Genomic DNA, 25,887 nt, shown 5'->3' with positions numbered 1-25,887 from the left:
CATGTTCCCATCAGTTCCCCACATTCACCTACAGGGCCAGTGTACAGTGACCAAGTAACCTACCCACCCCCACATCTTTCAAAAGTGGGTGGAAACTAGAGTTTGCAGAGGAAGCTCACTCATTCACGAGCAGAATATACAAACTTCAAGCAGCTAGCAGGATTGAACCCGAGTCTCCAGGCCTGCAAGGCTGCTGGTGTGGCAGCTGCACCATTGTGTTGCCCATTGTAGAGTAATATGACCTGAAATTTTTAATAAAATGAGTATAGCATAAAATCCAATGAAATGAAAAACTATTTGAATGACTTTAACTAGTAATTAAAATTTCCTAAATTCTGTGAAAATAAAGTATATAATAGGAAAAATGAATGATGCACTGGTGATGAAACACTTGAATTGAGATTTGTAGCCAAATGGGATTTTAAAATTGAATTGATTCTTTTGTCTTTGCATATCTTAAGATAAGGTTTGATGTTTGTTATTACAAAGTTGGGATTAAAGCAGGAGTAGGCCATTTGACCATGCTCATTTTTGCCATCCAAAAGATCATGGCTGATTATTCCCCCTGTGCCATTTTACTGCAGTAACCCCATATCCCTTGATTGCCTTAATATTTAAAATGCTTGTTGATCTGTCTTTAACATATTGGGGATTGAGTATCATGCTTTTCCTGCAAAGGGAATTCCAAATACTCACCACCTATGTGTAAACATTGCTTTAAATCTCTTTAGTAAATGGCAGATCTCTTACTTTGATGTAATAACCTTTGGTTTTTTGATGTTCCAGCAAAAGGGAAATATAACCCATTTCTACTTTGTCAAGCCTCAAAAGAAGAGATATACTTTTTTATTCTTCAAAATGCAGGAATATCTAATTGAAACCCAGGTTGCCAGTTCATAAAGTTGTAGTTGCGTTAGTGGACAGGTGTGCTGTTTGGTTTATAACTTTATTCCACTTTGTCACTTGCTGGCTGTTAACTGTGGCAACCATTTTAACTAATTTAGATTAAAATATACTAAATGATGGAGGAACTCAGCAGCTCAAGCAGCACCTAAGGAAAGAAATAAACAGCCAATGTTTCAGGCTGAAACCCCTCAGGTCTCATTTTATCCTTAACCCACAGCAGTTGAGGCTAATTTCCAAATCTTGCCTCACTCAAGATTCCAGAATGGAATTTTTTAGGTCACTGCTGCTCAATCACTCTTTGAATGAGCATGCCATGATTGCAAACAGTAAATGCCAGTAAATATTAACTTCTTTTTGCTTTCTTGCAGCATCAACTAGATACTGTTCAAGTTCACATTCAAACTGTCCCATCCCAAGAGGAGAAAGATAGGCCGATGCCACCTTTAGCAGTAGTGCAGCCTAAAACAGCAGCATCCAATCAGGTGGCTAACCAAAGAACAGCTGTATCCGGAGGAGTTAATATTTCTGGACCTCAGATCATTAGAATACAGCCTCTTTCAACCACTGGGTCACAACAGTATATTTTGCACAGCTCTTCAGAACCTCCAATTCAACTACTTGTTCAGCGGCAGCCTCCACCACTTGCACCTGTAAATTCTATACGTATGATTCCTGGGGTAACCATCAGTGGTCAGTCTGGCATTTTCACTAATACTGTAACTACCACAATAACTACTACCACAACAGCAGTAGCAAATTCAATTTCTACTAGTCACATGAAGAAGCAGGAAATTAGTGATAAATCAAAGGAAAAAAAGCCTGTGAAGATCAAAACTCGATCTGGTCGTATATCGCGACCTCCAAAATACAAAGTTAAAGACTACAAGTTCATCAAGACAGAAGATTTGGCAGAAGGCCATCAATCTGATTCAGATGACTATTCTGAATACAGTTTTGAGGAAGAAGATGTGAAAACAAAAATAGATGATTCAAGCCTTTCAATCCCTTGTTCATTCAAGCCCAAAAAGTTTAAGTGTGACACGTGTGAAAAGTCTTACATTGGAAGGGGTGGGTTAGCGCGACATTATAGACTCAACCCATCTCATGGAGAGCTGGCTTCTGTCATTGAGGAGCAGAGAACCTCTGTGAGCAAAACCAATGGAGATGTGATTGTTGGGGACACTGGAGGAGGTGGTGACAGAAATGGCACGATAGTTGACGGACTAGAGACACAATCTGTAAATACTGACACTACATCTGTGATGGTGGGGAGCACAGACCTGTCATCTCAAGACATTCAACAGGTATGTACTGATAACATGGTATCCAGAATTCCTTTCCTGAAAGCGCTGATATATTGGAGTTCGTTTCCAGGGGTGTTGCTAGTCTTTAAGATGTATTGCTCAAGCAGCCATATTTTTATGAACACCTGAGATTAGTATTAGCAGGGCATCACAGCAAATTCTCTCTCTATCTCATTTTTTCTTGCATTTGGTCTTAAGGCAAGAAACATTTCAGCTAGCAGTCACTGGTAAGCAGTGTGCCTTCCAAGCATTTTCATGCACTGAGGCCTGTGCTTGACAATATTGCAACTTGAGTTATTTGTCTAATGCAGGATGGATAAATTGGTGAATTTCCAAACTAGGTGGTTAATTAATTGAGAAATTAGCACTAAAGGTAGTTTATTACTTTCTGATTACTGCGAGGTACAATGTAATTTGTTAAGTATATATTAAGAATAAAAGTTTGGCCAGGTGGATTCAGAATTGGCTTGCCTGCAGAAGGCAGAGGGTTGTGGTGGAGGGAGTACATTCAGATTAGAGGGTTGTGACTAGTGGTGTCCCGCAAGGATCTGTTCTGGGACCTCTACTTTCCGTGATTTTTATTAACGACCTGGATGTGGGGGTAGAAGGGTGGGTTGGCAAGTTTGCAGACGACCCAAAGGTTGGTGGTGTTGTAGATAGTGTAGAGGATTGTCAAAGATTGCAGAGAGACATTGATAGAATGCAGAAGTGGGCTGAGAAGTGGCAGATGGAGTTCAACCCAGAGAAGTGTGAGGTGGTACACTTTGGAAGGACAAACTCCAAGGCAGAGTACAAAGTAAATGGCAGGATACTTGGTAGTGTGGAGGAGCAGAGGGATCTCGGGGTACACGTCCACAGATCCCTGAAAGTTGCCTCACAGGTGGATAAGGTAGTTAAGAAAGCTTATGGGGTGTTAGCTTTCATAAGTCGAGGGACAGAGTTTAAGAGTCGCGATGTAATGATGCAGCTCTATAAAACTCTGGTTAGGCCACACTTGGAGTACTGTGTCCAGTTCTGGTCCCCTCACTATAGGAAGCATTGGAAAGGGTACAGAGGAGATTTACCAGGATGCTGCCTGGTTTAGAGAGTATGCATTATGATCAGAGATTAAGGGAGCTAGGGCTTTACTCTTTGGAGAGAAGGAGGATGAGAGGAGACATGATAGAGGTGTACAAGATAATAAGAGGAATAGATCGAGTGGATAGCCAGCGCCTCTTCCCCAGGGCACCACTGCTCAATACAAGAGGACATAGCTTTAAGGTAAGGGGTGGGAAGTTCAAGGGGGATATTAGAGGAAGGTTTTTTACTCAGAGAGTGGTTGGTGCGTGGAACGCACTGCCTGAGTCAGTGGTGGAGGCAGATACACTAGTGAAGTTTAATAGACTACTAGACAGGTATATGGAGGAATTTAAGGTGGGGGCTTATATGGGAGGCAGGGTTTGAGGGTCGGCACAACATTGTGGGCCGAAGGACCTGTGCTGTGCTGTACTATTCTATGTTCTATAGTTCAATATTTGAGTCAGGTCATATGTCAGAAGAAAAATGACTTGCTTCAGCTTTTCCTCTAAATTTGTGTTCAAATGTTATGTCTTGCTGAGCTTGATATAACATTCTGCTTTTGTGTTAACTTTTGAGAAAATGTTATTTTGAAGCATTTTAGTTTGTTCACGGCTGTTTGCATACTGCTTTCATTTGAATTTTATGGTTTGCAATTTCTGTGTTAAACTAGTTAAGTGGGCTGAGGGTTAACAAATAAATTCCAATTCAGAAAAGAGTGAAGTGTTGCATTTTGGGAGAGTCAAACCAGAGTAGGACTTATAAAATGAAGGCTAAGGCCTTGGGGAGTGCTTTGGAACAGAATGACCTGGGAGTACGTACAACTTTTGCTGAAAGTGGCATCATAGATAGACAAGATAGTGAGGAAGGATTTTGGCATGCTGGCCTTCAGTCAGGGCATTATGTATAGGAGTTGGGAAATTACATTGCAATTGTACAAATCATTGGTGAGGATGAGCTTGGCATGCTGTGTAGCGTTTTGGTTGCCTTATTATAGAAAAGACATAATTAAACTAGAAAGAGTGCAGAAAAGATTTATGAGGATGTTGCCAGGACTAGAGGGTCCCAGTTATAGGGAGAAGCTAGCAGGCTAGGACTTTATTCTTTGGAGCATGAGTGACTGAGGGGCACAGGTTTAGATTATGAGAACACTCAGTCCCCTTTTATTGTTATTTAGAAATGCATACATGCATTAAGAAATGATACAATGTTTCTCCAGCATGATATCACAGAAAACAAGACAGACCAAAGACTAACACTGACAAAACCACATAATTATACCATATAGTTACAGCAGTGCAAAGCAATACCATAATTTGATGAAGAACAGTGAAAGGGAAAAGATTCACAAGGATTGGAGAGGCAACTTCCTCACATAGAGGGTGGTACATATCTGCAACAAACTGCTTGTGAACATGGCTGAGGCAGGTACAATAATGTTTAAAAAACATTTGGATAGGAACAAATCAGAAGAAATGGACCAAATGTGGACAATTGAGACTAGCCTAAATGGGCACCTTGGTTGATGTGAATGAATTGACTCAAAGGGCCTGTTTCTGTGCTTTGTTTCTCTATGACTAGTGGCAAATGTAGAAGCCTTCCAGCAAACATTAAAAAAACTAAATGGGGGGAATGGTAGTAATAGTGTCCTCCTTTGGTTTATAAATTATTCATGCTTGGGCTGTTGGAGTTGCTCAATTTGTATGACCAGAATTTACTTACAGAAGATGCTTTGAGTTGTCACCTTTGATCTTTTCAGTTGATATAGCTATTAGTTCCATACTGTGGTGTGATATGAAGGCCAAGGATTTAAAATCCATTAGAAAGAAGGAATAGTAATTTTTTTCAAGCCAGAATGTGGTTATTTGAAGGCAAATCCTGCTGTCCTTGTCCAGTTATACAGTATTATATGAAAGCATTCAGCCCCCAGACCTTTGTTCACATAAGAGTATTACAACCAGGGATTTTGAACAATTTAACTGAGGAAGTTTATTTGTGAATCATGTGTTCCTTTTTTCCACAGTAAAGCCCTAAAAACAATTTTTACCAAAAAAATTGTAAAGCATGAAAAACCAGAAGTTCAAAAACTGAAATGTCTGCAATTCAAAGACTCCCTTCACTCAGTATTTAGTTTAACCTCCTCTCGCATCGGTCACAGCCCATACAGTAGTCTTTTTGGATAAGTCACAACAAGATGGAGCAACATTTCCTCCTTGTAAAATTGCTAAGCTGTGCCAGTTTAGTTGGGGAGTGACAGCGGACAGCAATCTTGAGGTCTTGACAGAGATGTTCAACTGGGTTAAGATCAAAACTCTGGGCCATTCAAGGTAATCAATTTTTTTAATTTGAAGCCACTCCATGGTTGCTTTGGGTCATTGTCCAGCTGAAAGATGAACTTCCTTCCCAATTTAAGCTTTCTGGCAGAGGCTAGCAGGTTTTTATCCAGGATCTCTCTGTATTTAGCAGCATTCATCGTCCCATCAATCCTGACCAGATTTCTAGTCCGTGCTGCTAGAAAGCATCCCCATAGCGTGATGCTACCTCCATTATACTTTTGGGTTGCTGTTACTTGGTTGATCTGCAGTATTAGATGTACACCACATGTGTCACTTAACGTTAAGGTCAAAAAGTTCCACTTTAGTTTCATCCAACCAAAAGACCTTCTTCTACATCTTTGCGTATCTTCGAAGTGACACCTTGTAGTCTTTACAGGCAAGTATATGTTTTTTTTAAGAAGGTGCTTCTTCTTTGCCAACCTTCCATAAGTACTCTTTTTTCCAAGGCCTTGGAGATTGTGGAGCCATGAGCTTCATCTTCAGTTGCAGCCACTGACTTCCACAGCTCAGAGTGAATTGGTATTACAGTTGCGTCTCTTAGAAGTGCTGTTCTTCTACGGCGACCATGTTTGCAAAGGGGATGAAACTTTTTTCAGCTTCACATTTTGTTTTTAATTTTTAGTAAAATGTGAACAGGTTTTTAATTTTTCCTTTTGATTTGGCATGCACAATGTTTTGTAGATTAACTCAAAAAATCCTACTTCAATATATTTTTAATTTAGAAATTGAGACAGTGAAAATAGTTGTGGGGGCTAAATGCTTTTCCAAGGCACTGTATGTTAGAAGTTTTGCATTTGGGAGGTGCTGTTGAAGAAGATATTTAGATTCTCTAGTGCCTTTTGCATATGGTGCAATGATGTGCCTGAAATAGAGGGAGTTAATTGTGTAAATTTTGTCAATTAAGCAGGGTTGCATTGTTCTTTAGTTCTTGAAACTACTCATGAGTCAAGCATATTCTTATTCCTGTCTCGTATCTTACTGACAATAAAAGAGGTTGGGGGATGTGAGAGGTTAATCAGTTAATGTAAAGTACCTAGTCTTTGATCTGTTTGTTGCGTTACTTCACTTTTTGAGTTACAGTTTGGTTGTTACTGCCCCTATGATATTGATGGTGGTGATGTCATTGATATCAAAAGAGAGGAGATGCACATGATATCCAATTATGTTGATTAAATTTGCAGACTAATGGTTCACTTTTGCTATTGTCTACACCGTTGCTATGTTTTTAGCCACTCTAATATATCCTTTGGGCGTTCTCATTGTTCTTTCCACTAAAAGTGTCAAGAAAAATATTTTTTTAGCTGTAACTCAAGATTGTGTGCATCTTGAACAGCATGTAGCAGCATTAAGTAATGGTTCTTAAGGGGCATTTAAACAACTAAGGGGAGGAGGAAGCTACTCTTTACAATGACAGGCCCAGCATATGATTGCTAATAGCAGGGCTGTAACATCTGCTGCCTTATTAAGCATGATGTCATGAGTAGATGATCCAACTTGGCTTCAGAACCATTTGGACCTCTAATCAAACTGTCCCTGTGTGGTTATGACATTGGTGTCCATCCTGCATTTTCAGTACTGTTTTACTATTTATTTTTCAATTTATGTTTAATTTTGCCATAAATCCTTGATGGGTGTGGCATCACATGAATCCTATGTGTAAGCCTTTGCAGGAAGGTTAGTGGTATATATGATACATACAGTGCCACTGTTGCCATGAGTATGAATCACATTGCCCCCAACTGACATGAATTTTATGTGGATAACCACCAGAAGTAAGTGTTACGCTTTGCTTTGTAGACCTATTGCCCAGGAAAAGTAGTGAATAACCTTGAACATCCTTAAAGCCAAGTGTTTTTTTGGTTTGAAGAATATATTCATTGCCATTAAAAACGTTTGCACTACAATTTTCCAGACATCAGTTAGCACATGGCAGCTAATTAGTTTGACCTTTTATCTAAATGGATCATTCTGATTCACCATTTTGCAGTCAGTCTTCTCTCAATCATTAATATAAGTATTATTAACATTGGTGTTGGGTGGTACGTAACCAAAATCCATTTAGGCAATTGCATGCTTGGTGAAGATGAAGTTGATTCTTCCCTTGCATTTTGCCACCTGTCCCTGACCTCGTTTAGTAGTCTGCTTTTAGTACTCTTCCAGCTTAATCAGTCAGTTTGATATTGTCATTACTATTGAGACACTTTAGATGATAAATATTTCAAGTTCCCCTCTTACTCACATCAACACTAAGTATATTGTAGCTCTTCTTGCCTTCAATGTTCCTTCTAAGTGGTATTTAGCATGCAAGATTACTGAAAAAAAAAGGCAGTTGATGGTGATCATTTGTAATCTTCATTGTTTCTGTTTGTTTCAATGTTAAGAACTTAGAGTCAACACTGGACTCCCAGTGCCCCTTTTTCCTGAATGCTTTTGTCAGTCCTGGAAATATATCTGGCATGATGAATCAGTTTTGAAGAGTATTTCTACAGATTGAATTTATCACTAATAATCAACGGAGATTAATTTTATTTTTCAAATGTTTAATGATTTCATATGCTGCAACTAAGTTGTGCATTTTCTTGACTGTCTTCTTATCAGTGATTTCTATCTATAACTTTTCTAACATTATTGCCTGCTTATCATAGGGATGGTGGAGGTAATTATAGTTGATCTTTCAGTGTTGGATGGATAATCGGAAATATGTCAAGGGAAGAAAAGGAGAGCAATCTGAATTTGATTTTACCAAATTGCAACTCAATACCATCTTTGTTTAATGATTGCACTTTGAAATCTCTTTTCCAAAGGATATCTCAATTTGCCAATAAACTGGCTGCAAAGTTAATAAAAGTAGTCATAATAATCTAGTAACCTTAAAAGAAAACTGTGCTCCATAGTCAGTCTTCAGCAATTTTTATGGGTAGTTTGAATTATGGCATACTTTTTGTTCCAGAATTTTAGATATTTCTACCTATTTTGAAAATGGATACTGCAGCTATTGGCGGAATAAATTGCCAGGAAAGGATCAGTTGACTATAATTACATTTCAAATTCTGACAGTGGTGACCATATAAATGTCTATAAAATTGTAACAATTAAAGAGCCACAGAGACAGAGAAACTGAATCTGCAATGTAAATGACCTTGGAAGCAAAATAATTTGGTTGTCCTGAACCAAATTAAACACTTTGTTTTTGGGAAAGCAGAATGATGCCTGTCTTTATGCATTTCAGCTGTAAAAAATAATAATGAACAGATCAGCATACTGGCAATTATTGGTTTGATTCATTTTTGATCAAAGGAAGGGAGAAAATATCTCCCCATGTTATGTTTGAAAAGTGAAGCACTTGTCAGTTTGATTGGGTACAGCCAATAAATTCTACTTCATTTCCGGCTCTACTGCAAGATTGCATATAATGTAGATCAAGGTATTGGATTAAATGCCCTTTGCTACTCTGTTGTTTGAGTGTGAAGTAATTCACTTTGGAATATCAAACTTTAAGGCTGAGTACAGGATTAATGGCAGGATTAAGTGAGAGGAACAAAGGGAACGCTGTTCATATCCATAAATCTCTCAAAGTTGCAGTGCAAAGGGTGGTTATGAAGGCGTATGGTGTATTGGCCTTCATTAGTTGCGGTGTTGAGTTCATGAGCCGTGAGGTTTTTAAACTGGTTAGACCATACTTGGAGGATTGTGTTCAGTTCTGATCACCCCATAGGATGGATGTAGGAGTTTTAGAGAGGGTGCAGAGGAGATTTACCAGAATGATGCCTGGTTTGAAGAGCATGTCTTAAGAGGATAGGATGAGTGAATTTTTGGAACAAAGGAAGATGATGGGACGATAGAGGTGTAGAGGATAAGAGGAATAGATCAAGTGGACAGCCAGAGACTTTCCCAGAATGGAAATGGCTAATATGAGTGGGCATAGCTTTAAGGTGTATGGAGAAAAGGATGTCAGAGGTAGATATTTTATGCAGGGTGGTAGGTGTGTGTGAAATGCACTGCCAGAGTTGGTGGTAGAGGCAGATACAAGGGACTTGAATGGACAGAATCAGAATCAGGTTTGTTATCACTGGTATGTGTCATGAAATTTGTTAACTTATCTGACATGTATCTGAAGGAAAAATGGAGGACTATATGGGAGGGAAGGGTTAGATTGATCTTGGAGTAGATTAAATGGTCAGCACGACATCATGGCAAAGGGCCTCTACTGTGCTGAACTGTTGTCCATTCTATATACTTTGCTCAGTTTGCCACTTCCTACCCTCTGTTGTTTCATGGTGTTGTCTAATCAAATACCTCATTCTCTCTTTGAGATTTATCAACATGAGGAGGAACTCCGCACCTCCAATTTAAACTTTAGTGCCTAACAGGAGGAGAAGATGGCGGCGCGACGAAGCTCGCAGCGGCCACTCCGGTGGTGATGTCTGTTATTTGTCAAGTAGGGTGCTATGCACAATCCTGATTTGATGGAGATGGACGTGAGAGCACGGAGGAACACTGTTGAAACTTCTGAAATGCCTGCTTCGCTGCTGCTGCTACTGTGTAGTCCAGAATCTCCGGAGGAGAAGGCCCCGAGTCCTTGGCTTTACTTGTTGCTCGGCAGCCGGGGCAGGGTCGAAGCACTTGGCAGAGGATGGTGCTTGGAGGCTCGAAGTTTTCGGACGGACTCAGAGTCCGCTGCGGTCGGGTGCTTCCACTGGTGCTGCAATCGGCAAGTTTGCGGCACTTGGAGGTTCATGGCAGGGAGAGTTTCTCCCTTCTGCCACCTGCGTGAGATGATGAGGCTATCGGGACTTTGAGACTTTTTTTTTTTTTACGGTGCCCATGGTCTGCTCTTTATCAAATTATGGTATTGCTTTGCACTGTTGTAACAGTATGTTATAATTATGTGCTTTTGTCAGTTTTAGTCTTGGTTTGTCCTGTGTTTTCTTGTGATATCATTCTGGAGGAACGTTGTATCATTTTTTAATGCATGCATTTCTAAATGACAATAATCGAGGACTGAGTGTCCTCATAATCTAATCTAATGTGTTTTTGCCCTTGCACAAATATTGAAATGACTCTTATCTAGATTACACAAGGAAAGAATCAGTAGTGGAGTTTGCTGTGTTATTTAAATTGAAATTATGGCAAATCTACCACCTCTGTACCACTTTCTTGCACCAGTTATAATCCTTAGTTACCTTAATAGCAAAATGATCTTGCCATGTCTTGAATCCTTCTGTCCAAATGACCTTCAAGTAACCATCTTTACTAATCCCATTTACTAACAATTGATCTGTAACCTTGTACTTTGGCAATTCAGTTGCCCACCTGGATACTATTAAAATGTTGAGCAAATACCTGACTCTAACTTCCTCACACTACCCTCTGGGTGAAAAACTGTTCCAGATCCTATCTAACTTTCATTTTGCTCTTGTGTCTGTTGTTATCTCAGTAAGTAATAACACAACTTTTCACTATCAGCTTTTATCCATTTACTCCTTGATTATTATTCACAAGCATTAGGGTCAGCAATTCTAACAAAATCCATCTTTTTCTTTACCCTCTCAATTGGAAGGAAATTGCCTTTTAAACTCGCGAGAGAGCATAGGCTATTTGCTTTTGATGTTTCTGTAGCAGGCAATTTCTTTTTTTACGAGGTTGAGTTGCTAGCTCGACGCTCAACCCAGCATGGATAGAAAGCGTGCTTGGGGAGCCGGCTGGGTTTGAACTCCGAAGTTCGGCGCTGATGCCACTATGCCACCAGCCGGCTACGCTCTCAATTGCTCCATTGTATTTCCATACATCCCTGTGATTCCCCAGGAAAACATCTTAAAGACTGAAACTGTTCTATTCAATTTTTTAAAGTAAATTTCAAACCTAATCCTTTGACTGCTGTATTTGGTATTGTTGGAGGAAAGGATATTATTTTGGAGCCATCTGATTTGCACATTTTGGCTTTTATGTCTCTTATGGCCAGAAGGACGCTTTTGCTTAAATGGAAAGATGTGGCCCCTCCTATTCACGCCCAATGGATACGTGATGTGATGTCATGTTTAAATTTAGAGAAGATTCAATGTTCAATCTTTGAATCTAATCAAGACTTTCAAACATTTTGGGGACCCTTTCTGAATTATTTTCAAGACCTTTGATTTGTTGTTAAAGCACAGATGATGACTAACAATCATTTTTCTTTTTTTCTATTAATTAGCTTCGGTCTTGGTAGTGGGTTAGATTCTTTAAAATATAAAATAATTATTTTTCAATGTTACAAACTAATTGATTTGTACGAATATAAGGTAAGGAGTCTTTATATGTGATTTAGTTTAATGTATTGACATATATATTTTTCCTGTACTCTATTATATATAAATTAATAAAATTATTGGAAAAGACAATTTAAAAAAAAATCCACATTCATGCTTCTGGTTCCATCTACATTGTTCCTTTCTCAAGACTAAAACAGATTGTCCAACTCTGTCCATTTATTTCATCGTAAGTTCCCTTACTATTGTTACATCATGGCTGTTGTGCATGTAAACTAAAATTGCAATGCATTACTCACTGAGACTCATCTTCCAAACTCTGAAACTTTACCACCAAAAGAAGAAGAGCAACAGGTACATCATAATACTAATGGGTGAAGATTAAAGGACAATTAATGCTAATGGCTCAAGAATCTCCTGCAAGTCTCATACTCTCATGGTTTGCAAATGTGTCATTGTTCCTTTTTCACTGGATTGGAATCCTTAAATTTGCTACTCAATGTCACTTTTGGAAGTGACTTCACCGTTAGAATACAGGCATTTAATAAAAAATGAAGATGAATGGTACTATTATAGATGAATCATTATTTTTTTCATAACGTGCAGGCTTACTAATTTATGATCATCTTGCAGTGTTTTGGCATTTGTGTGTATAACAATCCTTTTGTTTTTACTTTGTATTGATAATAGCCATGCCCATAATAGACACCGTTAATTTTTGATAACTAGTTTAAAAATTCAGGTTTAATTTTCTTGCAGACTGGAAAAGTTACATTAGCACATTTCCCTGCGCGCCGCCGTACAGTAAAACGTGGCCGACCTCCAAAACACCACAACAATAATTATCATCAAGAACAAGTCATGAAGAGGAAAGCAAGGCTAAAAGAGGTATGGCGTTTTGGTGAAGGTTCCCTTATTAGATGCATGTTAAAATCTAAACAGGATATAAGATTTCAAAGTATTCCAAGGATTCAGTGCATCTTTATTATATAGTATAGTTTCATTAACCCTTTGGAACATATTTTGATATTGAAGACAGGGAAGATGAGAGGGATCAAAACAAGTGAATGGTGGGAGAAGAGAACTGAGAAGAGAGCGAGAGAGATTGAAGAAAGGAGGATTAAAAATAAGTATTCATGTGGTGAAGCATACCTTTAATGATACTGCAGAAACTGTTTTGCATTCAGTTGATGTGCGCCACATATTTTAATAGCAATAAGTGCTTGAACAGCACTTAGAAAGTTCTTTTCTATTTGATTCAATTTTTTCTTCAAAACATCGAAAATTAAAGCTACGCTACTTTTTCAGGGATGCATTGGTTCTTATATATTTGTTACATGAGTTAAATGTATGTAGGATATCTCAGAATGGTGAAGGTGTGTGGTACAGGTTGACCTTCACTAATCCGACTTCCTGTAATCTGGTTCCTTCAATAATCCAGCACTGATTATGCTTAATGTGATCCTTCTGTAATTCGGCATTTTCACTAATCCGGCACTCCTCAGGTCCCAATGGTGCCGGATTAGTGAAGGTCGACCTGTATTTAAATTTCAACTGCTCCACTTGTTTTTGTGGAGCTAACCACCTGTATTTTAAAAATAATGTTTCTATTTTTGGTATGACAGTACATGATATATAAAGTGCATGAAAAGGATCTAAAACATAGATTAACAAAAAGGGTCGTTATGAAATGTTTAGTACAGTCCAACTAGTCTTTGTCATCTTTTGGTTTGTCCCCTTTTCCCTGTTTGTCCCTGCAATTTGTATCAACAGAGACCACAAATGTCCTCCTTGATACTGCTCCTTAAACTTCAAGGGATCAATGTATTTAGGTCATCCATGTCATCAACTGGTGTGTTACACAATCTTATTAGAATGTAAAAAAGTATTCACTGAATTTCTTTAGGTAGCTATCTTGTATTGAATGTCTCTTTTTCTGATTATTGGAAATACTAAATTTCTGCTCTCATAAATATCTTCATAAATTCAAAAACTTCCAGATTATCTCTCAAGCTTTCACATAAAGAGATGAGACCAGGCCTGTACCTCTATTTGCAATACATGTAACCTTAAAGTTTTGATCCTTATTGATCTTTCTTGTGACACAGAGCAGGATGGATGGGCAAATATTCCTATTGCAAGTGATAGAAGATTTTTTTTGGTGTTTCAGTATCAATTTTATAATGTGGCAATCAGATTTGTATGTATGCTTCTATTTTTTCAAAGATCTATCTCTTCTGGAAATACCTGGCATGTTGAGCTGATCTTAAAATAAGTTTACCCTTTTCTGAGTTCTAATGAAAAGTCACTGATGTGTTATAGTAGTTTCCTTTCTGCCTAAGTGTTGCCCTGAACATTTAAAGCATTTTCTACTTTGCACCCAGTTTTGGTGATCTTGCATTTGTACTTCCTGATCCTTTAACTCTTTTACTCCATTGGACTCTTGGAGTAAACTGTCGAGTTTTCATTTTTTTGTTTCTGTTATGTAAGACATCACATGTTGATTCATGTCTTGTCAGAACTTGTACATGAAAATCCCAGCATTATCTGAGTTCCTAACCATCCTGTCTAGCACCAAAAATCATTCCACAGTCAAAGTCACTTAGAATCATACTTCTTCTCCATTCTGATGTTTGGTCTGAACAACAATTGAACCACTTGATATATACTTCTGCGTAGTAGCCTACACCGTTGTGAGCATTTATACTTGTGCGTTGGTGTGTCTGTGTCGCTCTGCAATTCAGTCGCCCAAAGGGAAGCTATTGCAGCGTAGGGTACGCGGCTATGCTGTACCTATGGCGTAGATTTGACGCAGAAGTATAAATTGGTATGTCTTTATGCATTAAGTTGTGGCCACATGATTGGTTGATTAGATATTTGCATTAACAAGCAGGTGTGCCTAATTGGGTGTATGTATTTTCTACTCTGAGTAAAACTAGGTAAAACTAATGTGAATTAATACAGTGTCTTCACATACATTGAGAGGCTTTGCAGAAATATTACTAGACATCATTTTGCACTAAGGTATATTTGAGTAATTGACTTTTAGGGGCAAATGGAAATGCCAAATAGAGTTGGTGGTTGAAAAAACAGGTAATTTATTAAAATGGTGTGCACCAGGAGACCAGTCAAAGCCAATCTAAAATGAGAGAAAATCTACAGATGCTGGAAATTCAAGCAACGTCCACAAAATGCTGGAGGAGCTCAGCAGGCCAGACAAGACTTGCCATAGGGTCTCAGCCCAAAACGTTGACTGTACTTTTTTCCATAGGTGCTGAGTTCCTCCAGCATTTTGTGTGTTGTGTGTGTTACAAAGCTAATCTACCTGAGTGTAAATTTGGTACAGCTTTTACACCTTTAGCTGACAATATTACACAGAAACTTGCAACTACAGTATGTTTTGATAGCAGATAGTGGTTACAGAAAGACAAGTAACAAGTAGTTTTTGATTAGTGAATAAAATGATTAATCACAAGCCTTAGTTAACAGTAAATCCTATTTTCTATTACATAGTGCCCTTTGTGAATAGTTGAGTGTTAGATTTAGGAGAAGTTGATAGGAATGTGAAGAAAATCGATTACAGATGAAATTGGTAGGAGACTGAATATGAGCACTATATACTCAACAAGCTGAGAGACCTTACATGTTGTAAAGAATATGGAAATGTATAGACATGGGTCAGATGAGGTTTGTTACTGGGGTAGGGAGAGGGATAGAATGGGATTTTACAAAAACTTGAATTTTAAATCATGGAATTGCTGAATTAGGACCCAATTCATACCAGAATATGTAGGAAATTTAGCACCTTGCATTTGCTCAGCTATTCAAACAATTTTTGACTGACTTGATCTTGGCCTTCTGATTCTATCTGATTCCTTCATAACTCAAAAATCTGCCCGTTTCAACTTCGATTATTCAACTAAATCTGAACAATAGTTTTATATAGAGAACTCAAAAGTACAACTTCGGAAAAAGAAAAAAAAGTCGTTATTTCAATCCGAAGTGGGTTTGTATTATTCTTAATTTTTTGTTGTTCTGGATTCCCCAATGGATGATTCCTCCAATGCTGAATTGCCTGGTTTGAAGGATAAATGACAGAAAGAAGGATTGAATTGGTGGGAAGGAAACCGAAGTTGTGATCAGGATCAAATGTAAATCTGAGAAGCTTCCTGATAAATAGAGGAAATATCTTTTTTTAATCCAGAATTGGGAGTTAGATGGTTATAAACATGAGATACTGCAGGTGCTGGAAATTTTGAGCGTAACACACAATATGCTGGAGGAACTCAGTACGTCATGCAGCGTCTATGGAGGGGAATAAGCAGATTCAAGCTGAGAATCTTCATCAGGTCTGGAAAAGATGGAAGCAGAAGATGGGATTAGAAGATGGAGGGAGAGGAGTATGATCTGGCAGGTGATAGGTGAGACCTGATGGGTAGGGTATGAAGTAAGAAGCTGGGAGGTGATAGGTGGAGGAGATAAAGGGCTGAGAGAGGTGGATATACGAGTGGGCAATAGATCATGGAATAAAGGCGAGGAGTGGGGCAACCATAGGGAGGTGATGACCAGTAGAGGAGAAGAGAAGCGGTGAGAGAGTGACCAAAGTGAGGAATGGAAAAGAAGTGGGCGAGTGGAATATTTCCTGGCAGATAGAGAAGTTCATGCCCTCAGGTTGAAGATAATGCAAGAGAATATGAGAGATTGCTTCTCTGACCTGAGTTTGGCCTCATTGTGGCAGTAGAGGACACCACATTCATACATACATATCGATATGAGAATAGTAAGTCAAATTGAAATAGGTAGCCACCAGGAAATCTTGCCTTTTGTGCCATGCAGAACAAAGGTGCTCAATGAAGTGGTCCCCCAATCTGTGTTGGGTCTCACCAACACAGTAGAGGAGGCTGCACTAAATACAATAAATGACCCTGACAGACTCACAGGTGAAGTGTTGCATCACCCAGAAGGACTTTTAGGGGCCCTGAATGGTGGTGAGGGAGGAGGTATAGGGGTAGGTGTAGCACTTGTCATGCTTGCATGGTTAAGTGCCAGGAGGCAGATTAGTGCGGAGGGACCAGAAAACAAGAAATCATGTAGAGTGTGGTCTCTACAAAAAGTGGCAAGGAAGGGAGAGGGAAGGATGTGCTTAGTGATAGGACCATGTTGGAGATGAAGGAAATTGCAGAAAGTAATGTGTTGGCTGCAAAGGCCTGTGAGGTGGCAGGTGCAAAGGGATCCCTGCTCCTATTATTATGGTGGGAGGATATGTGAGGACAGATTGCCAAGAAGTGAAAGAGATGTGGGTTAGGGCAATATTGATGGTCCTGCAAGTGAAACACTTTTTTTTTTGGGGGGGTGGGGAGAGGACATTTAAGATGGTCTAAAATGGAAAGCCACATCCTGAAAATTTTTGTGACGGATGGGGAGGAACTGAGAGCGGGGAATTACATTTTTACAAGTGACAGGGTGGGAAAAGGTGGAATCAAGATAGAGTCAGGGGTTGTAAAAGATGTCAGTTTAGCCTGTAATCAGAAACAGATTAAGAAAGGGGAGAGAGTTGGACCAATTATATTTGAGGGCACATTGGTGCAGTAATCCGCACCAATGTAGCGTAGAAAGAGTTGGGGAGCGTTATTAATTTAGGCTCGGAGCATGGACTGTTCCACATAGCTGACAAAAAGGTAGGCATTGCTCATGGCTACACCTTGGGTTTGGAGAAAGTGTGAGGAGCCGAAAGAAGAAATTGTTGAGGGTGAGAACTAGTTCTGCCAGGCAGTGGAGGGGTACTGGTTAGATCTGTTGTCCAGAAAGAGATGGAGAGCTTTAAAGCTTTTGGATGGGAAATGGAAGTGTATAGGAATACTTAGATAGTCATGGATCTTTGTATTACCCAGATCAAGACAAATATTGCTTAAGTATTGGTAGGTATTATTGGTGTGTATGTTTCTGTGTTTTTGGATTATGTTACTGAGAGGTAGTATTTACTGGAGAAGCATAAGGGGTATTGCTGGTGAGGATATTTTTGAGTATCTCCCGTTGTTTTTCTGCATAAGTTGCTGACCATATTGTTCATTTTCCCATGTTCTATTGTCAATGACCTCAAACTGAGCCATTCCCATATCTACTTCTCTGGTCAATATCTGATATTTTCCTCATTGTCAGTTCCTGTAGAATCTCATCCATTATTAGAGTAGATAGAAATATATTCTGTACACATTTTAGGAACAAACTTGTACATTTCATGTGTTACGGTTCTCCTTTTCGAGCTATTGTTTCAGAAATATAACCATCCTTATTTTTCATATATACAGCAGTCAATAAGACTGTCTGTCTGTCTAGGTACCATATCTGATGCGGACTTTGACCATGGTTTTCCATATGGATCTATCCTTCGTTTTTTGGATGACTTCAATTTCCTCAATGTGTAGCCACCTGGCTATGCTTTTGATGTACATAAGCCAAGGTCTTCCTCTAGGTTTACTCCCCTCAATCTTTCCAGAGAGTATGAGTTTTTCTAGTTTATCTTTCCGCATGCTGTGTCCTAGGAATCTGAGTTGTCTTTCCCTTATTGTTGGTATGAGTGATCAAACTGCTTGGGCTCTTCTGAGAACTTCTTCATTTGATGTATGTGTGGTCCATGATATTTTTAACATTCTCCTGTAGAACCATAATTCTGCTGCTTCTAGTCTCTTTTCCATTGCTGGATAAATGGTCCAGCATTCACTTCCATAAGTCAGGATAGAATAAATGTAGCACTGCAGTATTCTGTTTTTAGTGTACGTGCTCATCTTTCTGTCTGTTAATATGGTCTTCATTTTTTGGAAAGCTTCTTTGGCCATTGCTATTCTGTATTTGATACCTGTGTTGCACCTGACATTACTTGTTATTAGGCTGCCAAGATATTTTAATTTGTTGACTTGTTTGATGTTTGTATTTCCGATCTTGATCACACATTGGGATGTTTGTCAATAAATAACACAGCAAAATTCCACAAATGGCAAAGAGAAATAATAAATTAATTTGTTCCTGCTGGTGTTGGTTGAAAGATGAATGTTAGTTAGGGGACCATGAAAGCTCTCTTCTTGGTGAGTACCTTCCATTAATCCTTTATGGCAGGGCCATTTAAACTGAATTAGAAAACTGCACACGCTAGGTATCAAGAAATATTTCATCTCTGCATTCTATCTTCTACCTGAACATTTCTGGAATAATTAACTTCTTTCCCCCTTTGTATGTATCTTGTTCATTCTTGCTTAATTAACCACTTATGTACTGACTTAATCTACCCAATATTTAATGTTTTCAGTAAAAATAGCCTTTTCACTGATATGCTGTCCTATTAAGTTTGTACACTTGAAGAATCTTTTTCAGCTTGAAATGATTTAAGGAGTTCAGGAATATTTTAACATTCAAAGGATCATGAAATATCAGGTTTAAATAGCTACTTGAAATACTAATACTAAAATATCAGAAATTGTATTTGTGCAATATACTGATACTATATTTACTGTTCAGCACAATAATTAGAATTATGTTTCAACTAGCTCCTGAAGCAGTGTGATGATGAGGAACTGATGGAATTGGCTCTCCCCAGACTGACTGAAGTCATCACTCTTTGGGAATTTCTGTTGATGAAGGTGTGTATTTTAATGAGTTAATGTACTTATATAAGGTAATTTTGAAGTATCCTGTAACCGATGAATATTTTAGTGATATATCTAGCATTTCATCACCATAAAAATCATAATATGCTTTATTCAACCCATGCTAAACTCTGACTCTCAGAAGTTTCAGCAGTTGAAAATTTCCTACCATTTTCAGACTACTGCACAGATCATTTTTCCCCATATAATACTTTTGTACACTTTATAAAGTTTTGTTAGAAAGCTCTTTGTAATAATTTTAGGGCAGATGTAACTAAAGCTGTCAATTGCAATATTAAAAGTAAATTTGGCTACAAAAGTTTGTTTTGACAGAATGATATATGTAAAAGATTGAAGTGCATGTCAATGGTTTCGCAATAGGCCAAGTAATGTGAAATCATTAAGAAAAATATCTGCTGTTGATCATTTTATTTGTCCAACAGTAATGTGCAAAGCGTGCAATATTTTAACATGTTTCAGAGGAATAACTTTTTCCACTTTTTGGGTTAATTATTTATAAAAACTTGAATTTCTTGTTATTGTTACTTAAAGCTGCATTCCTTCCTGGCTCCATTAGAAATAGTCATAAAATACTGCATGCTATTGCAGACTTTCCAGGCTCTTGGGAACCCTAAACAAAGAACGAAATTATTTAAAAACCTCAAGTGTGCATGTGTATATGTGTGCATGTAAACTCCCTCAATTCACAAGTTATTCATAAATCCACCATTTTGCAAGTCTTTCCACCCCTTTCGCAAACTGGAAATAATGGTGACCGAAACAGAATCCTCGGTGAAAATTGTTAGCAGTACGTCATCTGTGATGGTTTCATGAAAGCTGCCACCCCTGTGGTGCTGTACTCAAAATGGTGGACCTAGTAATGAAGGTGAGGAGTTCTGACTTTTCTTCCTTACTGCTTCTCTCCCTCTCCCTTAACAAAAAAATGTTAAGAATAAAATGAGGGAATAAAATGTGCAGACTGTCTGTAGTTCTGGTTAATGACATTTATTTCATTATAATTAATATATCCTTTAACCTTACTTTTGAATACAAACCTACTGACAGCCAAAATAGTCTTGGATAGTTGCCAGTTTTAGTATCCCTTAAGTCCCTTTCCTTGTGGATGCGTTCCTCCCAGCCGTTTGGTTTTTTTTTTGTGTGCATTCCACTCTGGGTATGGCAGTTGTGTGATAGTTTTGTAATGCTACTACTAGGCTCTTTGTACTGCCACTCTTTCTACTTTTAAAAAAAACACCTTAATGAACAAATTTCTTGATGTTGACAAGCTTGCATTCATTGAGATTTTAAGTAGTTTCGTCCCATATCTTGTGTGGGTACATTAAAACAAATACACAAGTAATGTGTAATCAATCAATTCAATGTCTTAAATGTAACACAAGTTCAGTTGAAATGTACAAGATATTAATTGGTTCTTTCCAGTTGCAGATAATTAATATTTTTCCCATTTTTTCCTTTATATTTGAAATATTTCTGGTCACATGCACACATTGCTAGCGGAACTAGCGCAGTTGCTTCCAAGTTATTAATAATTATTTTTCTACGAGCCCATTATGAAGGAATGCTCCTTTAAGGTTGTACAGGCCTCAAAAGTGTATTTTATTTCCTGCAATAAAGGTACTTTGTGCGCTCAAAAGAAAGTGACATTCATTAGGAATTTTGGCCTGTTGGGAAATTAGTGCACTTAACAGAAGTTTTTTCTTGGGCAATATCTTTGAAATACCGTTTCTGATTAATTGTTATAGTTATTATTTTGTGATTACATTTGGATCTCTAAAATCTTAATTCATGTCTGGTAAACTATTAGAAAAATTGAAACTCTTAATGCTGATTTCCTAGGTAGAGAAAGGACATCCTGCTAGACCACAATTTCAAGATGTATATAGAGAATTTGAAATGCTGCATAAACATGTGAAGAAAATGGCTGAAGAGCACTTAAATAATTCCATTCGATTAACAAATCCTCAACAGCCCTTACAGATTTCTAGCCTGCAGGTAAATAAATGCTTGTGGGGAATTTATAGGGCAAGCAGTATTAAATTTCAGATTTAATTAATTTTCTTCAACTATTGCTACAATCTATCACTTTGCATGATTGCAATAAGAACAATCAAAGGTGCAGCAAAAATAAGATTTGTTGTATTTTCTTTTTATTGCTAGTTAATGTTTATCTGAATATGTGGTAATTAATGGCAATTAAATGGCAATAACTCAATTAATCCCAGATTGAGTGATAATGTCACAAAAATGATTGTTCAGACATATTTCAGAATCATTTGGTCATCATAAAAAGCATTTACTAAAACATTCCATCACTCATCAGTTTAGTCAACTACTTAACCATGCTCCTATTTATAGAGCAATTTTAAATAGATAATTGTATATTACAAGGTGTTTACAACAATGTTAAACAAAATTTGAAACTAATCCACATGGAGCATGGCTAAACAGTTGTTCAGAAAGATAGGTTTTGGGGAATGCCTTGAAAGAGAAAAGTGAATTGCAGTGAGAAGTTTACAGAGGGTTGGGGATTAGAAACTGGGACCTTAACAGATGAATCTATGTCATAAATGAAGGATTAAAAGACATTAGAGTTGAAGGAATTCAGAACTATCACTGTCAGTCTGGAGTGACTAAGTCTGGAGGAATTGTGACATGTAGTGGGATGTGAATAGTAAACTAAGGATTTATCAAAGAAACAATGGATGTAAATCCATGTTATACAGAAGTCTACAGTCATTAAATCTTTGCCATTATTTGTGCTAGCTCTACAACTTGATCTTAAAGGCAGGTGTGAAGCTCCTGTAGCTCCTTCTATCATCAAGATAGATGTTTGTCACCATTGATCCTTAACAGAATCCTGTCTTTTTTTTTCACTTTAAGCCGAACTGGCTACTGTTTTAACTAAAATTTATATTGCAAAAATGAGATGGGAGATACAGTGGATTCCAATTAATTAGGGCAATCAAGATCAGTAGATTTGGCTCAATTAAGTGGCTGTCTTAATTAACTGAAGTTTCATGAAAATAGTTTAATGGGTATTAAAAAAAAGACAAACTACTGTTTAACTGAGTAACAAATTATGTATTTAAATAATTAGTATATCTGTGCACTTGTAATGCTACTGTGACTAATTTCCTTTGAAATCAATAAAGTATCTATCTATCTGAAATATAGAACAAATTAGAGAACTATCAGCACTAGCACAGTACTATGAAACTATATTAGTTCCTAATAGTTATTGATGGAGGAATTCATTCATTGTACACCTTCATGTTCTCTTGATTGTCTGTAAATGAACAAAATCAGCACAGACACCAATTTTAGATAGTGGACTGCCTTCATACAATTTTTGATGATTGCATCCTCCAAATCTTTATTTTCATTGTAACATTCAAGACAGTTGTCAATACCTTCAAATCCTTCATAGTTCCTAGCTTGCTGAAGCAGTGAAATTTTCATTTTCACTCCTGGCTGTTTCTGGTATCTCCAAACCTGAATGCCTGAAACTGCAGTGAGCAAAACAGTTCTGAATTGTCTTGCTGCTTATTTCTCTTCAACTATCAGTGACAAAAATCATCGTGTTTTAAACACACTCAACTGATACTGTCAAAAATGCATGGGAATGACACTCGTTAGAACTCTTCGGCAGCAGTTTGCTGCCCCAAATAGTGTCCTAAATAAACAAAGGTAATTCCAGCTACTTAATTAGTTTTTGTTTAAAAATTGTTCCAAAGAAGCTGCTGTCCTGATTAACAGATGGCCCAATTGACTGGAATCCACTCTATGGTGTAGTCATACTCCACTCTTCACATGAGCTATTGACTGCATACATTAATTTTGATGATTGTGTTTTGGTTGTGTAGTATGGTGTTTTTTGTCAGAGGAATTTTTCATGGACAGCCAGATGACATTTTTCCACATTGACTCTTACATGTGATTAAAATTCTGTAGAAAGTTACTGTGAATATTTCACTTGGTTTAAATACTCTATATAAAAGATTGAGTCTTTGTCACATTACTTATAGTTTCAAGAAGGGCACTGCTTTTAAATTAGGAATGCTGAAATAGTACGTTATTAATTAGTAAATAAATATACAGTTGCCGGAAAAAGTTTGTAAACCCTTTGCAATTACCTGGTTTTCTGTCTTAATTACTCATAAAATGTGGTCTGATCTTCATCTAAGTCACAATAATAGACCCACACACTCTGCCTAAACTAATAACATAAACATTTGTACTTTTCATGTCGTTATTGAGTGCATTGTTGAATCATTCACAGTCCAGTCTGAAAAAAGTATGTGAACCTCTTATGCTTAATAACTGGTAGAATCTCCGTTAGCAGGAATAACCTCCTCCAAAAATTTCCTGTAGCTGCTGACTTGCACATTGGCAAGGAGGAATTTTAGACCGTTCCTCCATACAAAACTGTTTCAGTTCATCAATATTTCTGGAACACTTTGCATGAACAGCCCTCTTCAGGTCACGCCACAGTATCTCACTTGGGTTAAGGTCTGAACTCTGACTTGGCCATTCTAAAACAAGAATTTTCTTCTTTTTAAACTATTTTGTTGTTGATTTACTGTTGTGTTTTGATCATTGTCTTGTGGCATCACCCAACTTCTATTTAGCTTCAGGTGATGGACTGCTACCCTGACATTCTCCTGTAAAATGCCTCGATACAATTTTGAATTTATGTTCCCTCAATGATTGCAAGCTGTCCAGGTCCTGAGACAGCAAAGCAGCCCCAAACCATGATGCTCCTTTCACAGTTGGGGTGAGGTTTTGGTGTTGGTGTGTAGTGTCCTTTTTCGTCCAAGTATAGCAGTGTGCATTCTGCCAAAAAGTTCAACTTTTGTCTCATATGCCCACAGAACATTGTCCCAGAAGTGTTGTGGAACATCCAGGTGGTTCTTTGCAAATGTACAGCAATTTTTTTTTAGGTAGGGCTATGTTTTAGGTTAAACATTATTCAATGTTTTTCTTATGGTGGACACATGAACAGAGACTTTAGCAAGTTCCTAGAGATTTCTGCAAGTCTTTTGCTGTTACCCTTGGGTTCCTTTTCACCTCCTTCAACATTGGACATTGTACTCTTGCTGTGATCTTTGTAGAACACTCTCCCGAGGGGAGAGTGGCAACAGTACTGAATTTCCTCCGTTTGTAGACAAATTCTCTACTGTGGACTGATGAACACTCAGGTCTTAGAAATGCTTTTGTAGCCTTTGGCACCTTCATGCACCTTTACACTTCTTTGAAAGTTGTTTTGATTGAGGCATGGTACACATAAAAAGATCTTTCTTGAGAAGAGCAGGGTCTGTTAGTAACCTGACCTTGTGTCTTTTTTATTGGGCAGGGCACTTCTACAACCCATGCCTGCAATCTCACCTCATTGACTGGAGCACCTGACTCCAAATAGCTTTTGTAGAAGGCATTACCCCAGAAGTTCACGTACTTTTTTGAACCTAGACAGTGATTGTTTAAATGGTGTACTCAGTACTGACGAGAAGAAATACATGTGTCTGTGTTTTATTAGTGTAGGCAAATTGTGTTTGTCTATTCTTGTGAGTTAGATGAGGATCACATTTTATGAGTAATTAATGCAGAAAAAAGGGAATTGTAAGGGGTTTACAAACTTTTTACTGCAACTGTATATCACGGCCCAGATGGGGTACCTGGCAGAGTACTAAAGACCTGTGCTGATTATTTGGCTGGAGTGTTCACCGATACCTTTAACTTCTTGCTTCAGCAGTCTGAGGTACCCACTTGCTTCAAGCAGGCTTCAATTACATTGATGCCTAAAGAAGAATGTGGTAATCTGCCTCAATAACTATCACAGTAGTACTTTGCATCCACTGTGATAAAATGCTTTGATAGGTTGGTGATAAAACATATTAACTCCTGCCTGAGAAGTGACTTGGATCAGTTCAAATTTGCCTACCCTCACAACAGCTCGAGCAGATACCAATTCATTGGCTCTTCACTCAACCCTGGAATATCTGGACAGTGAAGATGCATACATCAGGATGCTCTTTATAGCTTGGCATTCAATACTAACATCCCTTCCAAACTAATCAATATGCTTCAAGACATAGGCCCTAATACCTCCTTGTGCAACTGGATCCTCGACTTCCTCACTTGTAGTCCCCAGTCCGTTTGGATTGGTAGCGATATCTCCTCCACAATCTTCATCAGTACAGGTGCATAAGGCTGTATGCTTAGCTCCCTGCTGTACTCACTTTATACTTATGACTGAGAGGCTAAGCACAGCTCTAATGCCATATCTAAGTTTGTTGTTGACACCACTGTCATTGGCTGAATCAAATGTGGTGACAAATTAGCACATAGGAAGTAGATTGAAAATCTGGCTGAACGGTGC

The 25,887-nt window shown here is 38.0% G+C and overlaps 1 protein-coding gene across 1 annotated transcript in view; it reads left to right on the top strand.

Moving 5' to 3' along the window:
- The window catches only part of znf839 (zinc finger protein 839), a 39,534-nt gene that overhangs the window by 5,564 nt on the left and 8,083 nt on the right, over positions 1-25,887 (top strand). The window contains exons 2-5 of the mRNA XM_072270297.1: positions 1,275-2,210; positions 12,610-12,738; positions 19,392-19,484; positions 21,348-21,503. Coding sequence (XP_072126398.1) covers positions 1,275-2,210; positions 12,610-12,738; positions 19,392-19,484; positions 21,348-21,503 — 1,314 coding nt within the window. The remainder of the gene's footprint in view (positions 1-1,274; positions 2,211-12,609; positions 12,739-19,391; positions 19,485-21,347; positions 21,504-25,887) is intronic.

The sequence above is a fragment of the Mobula birostris genome, chromosome 1 (genome assembly GCF_030028105.1).
Source record: "Mobula birostris isolate sMobBir1 chromosome 1, sMobBir1.hap1, whole genome shotgun sequence".
NCBI lineage: Eukaryota > Metazoa > Chordata > Chondrichthyes > Myliobatiformes > Myliobatidae > Mobula > Mobula birostris.
This window is presented reverse-complemented; position numbering and strand designations above follow the sequence as displayed.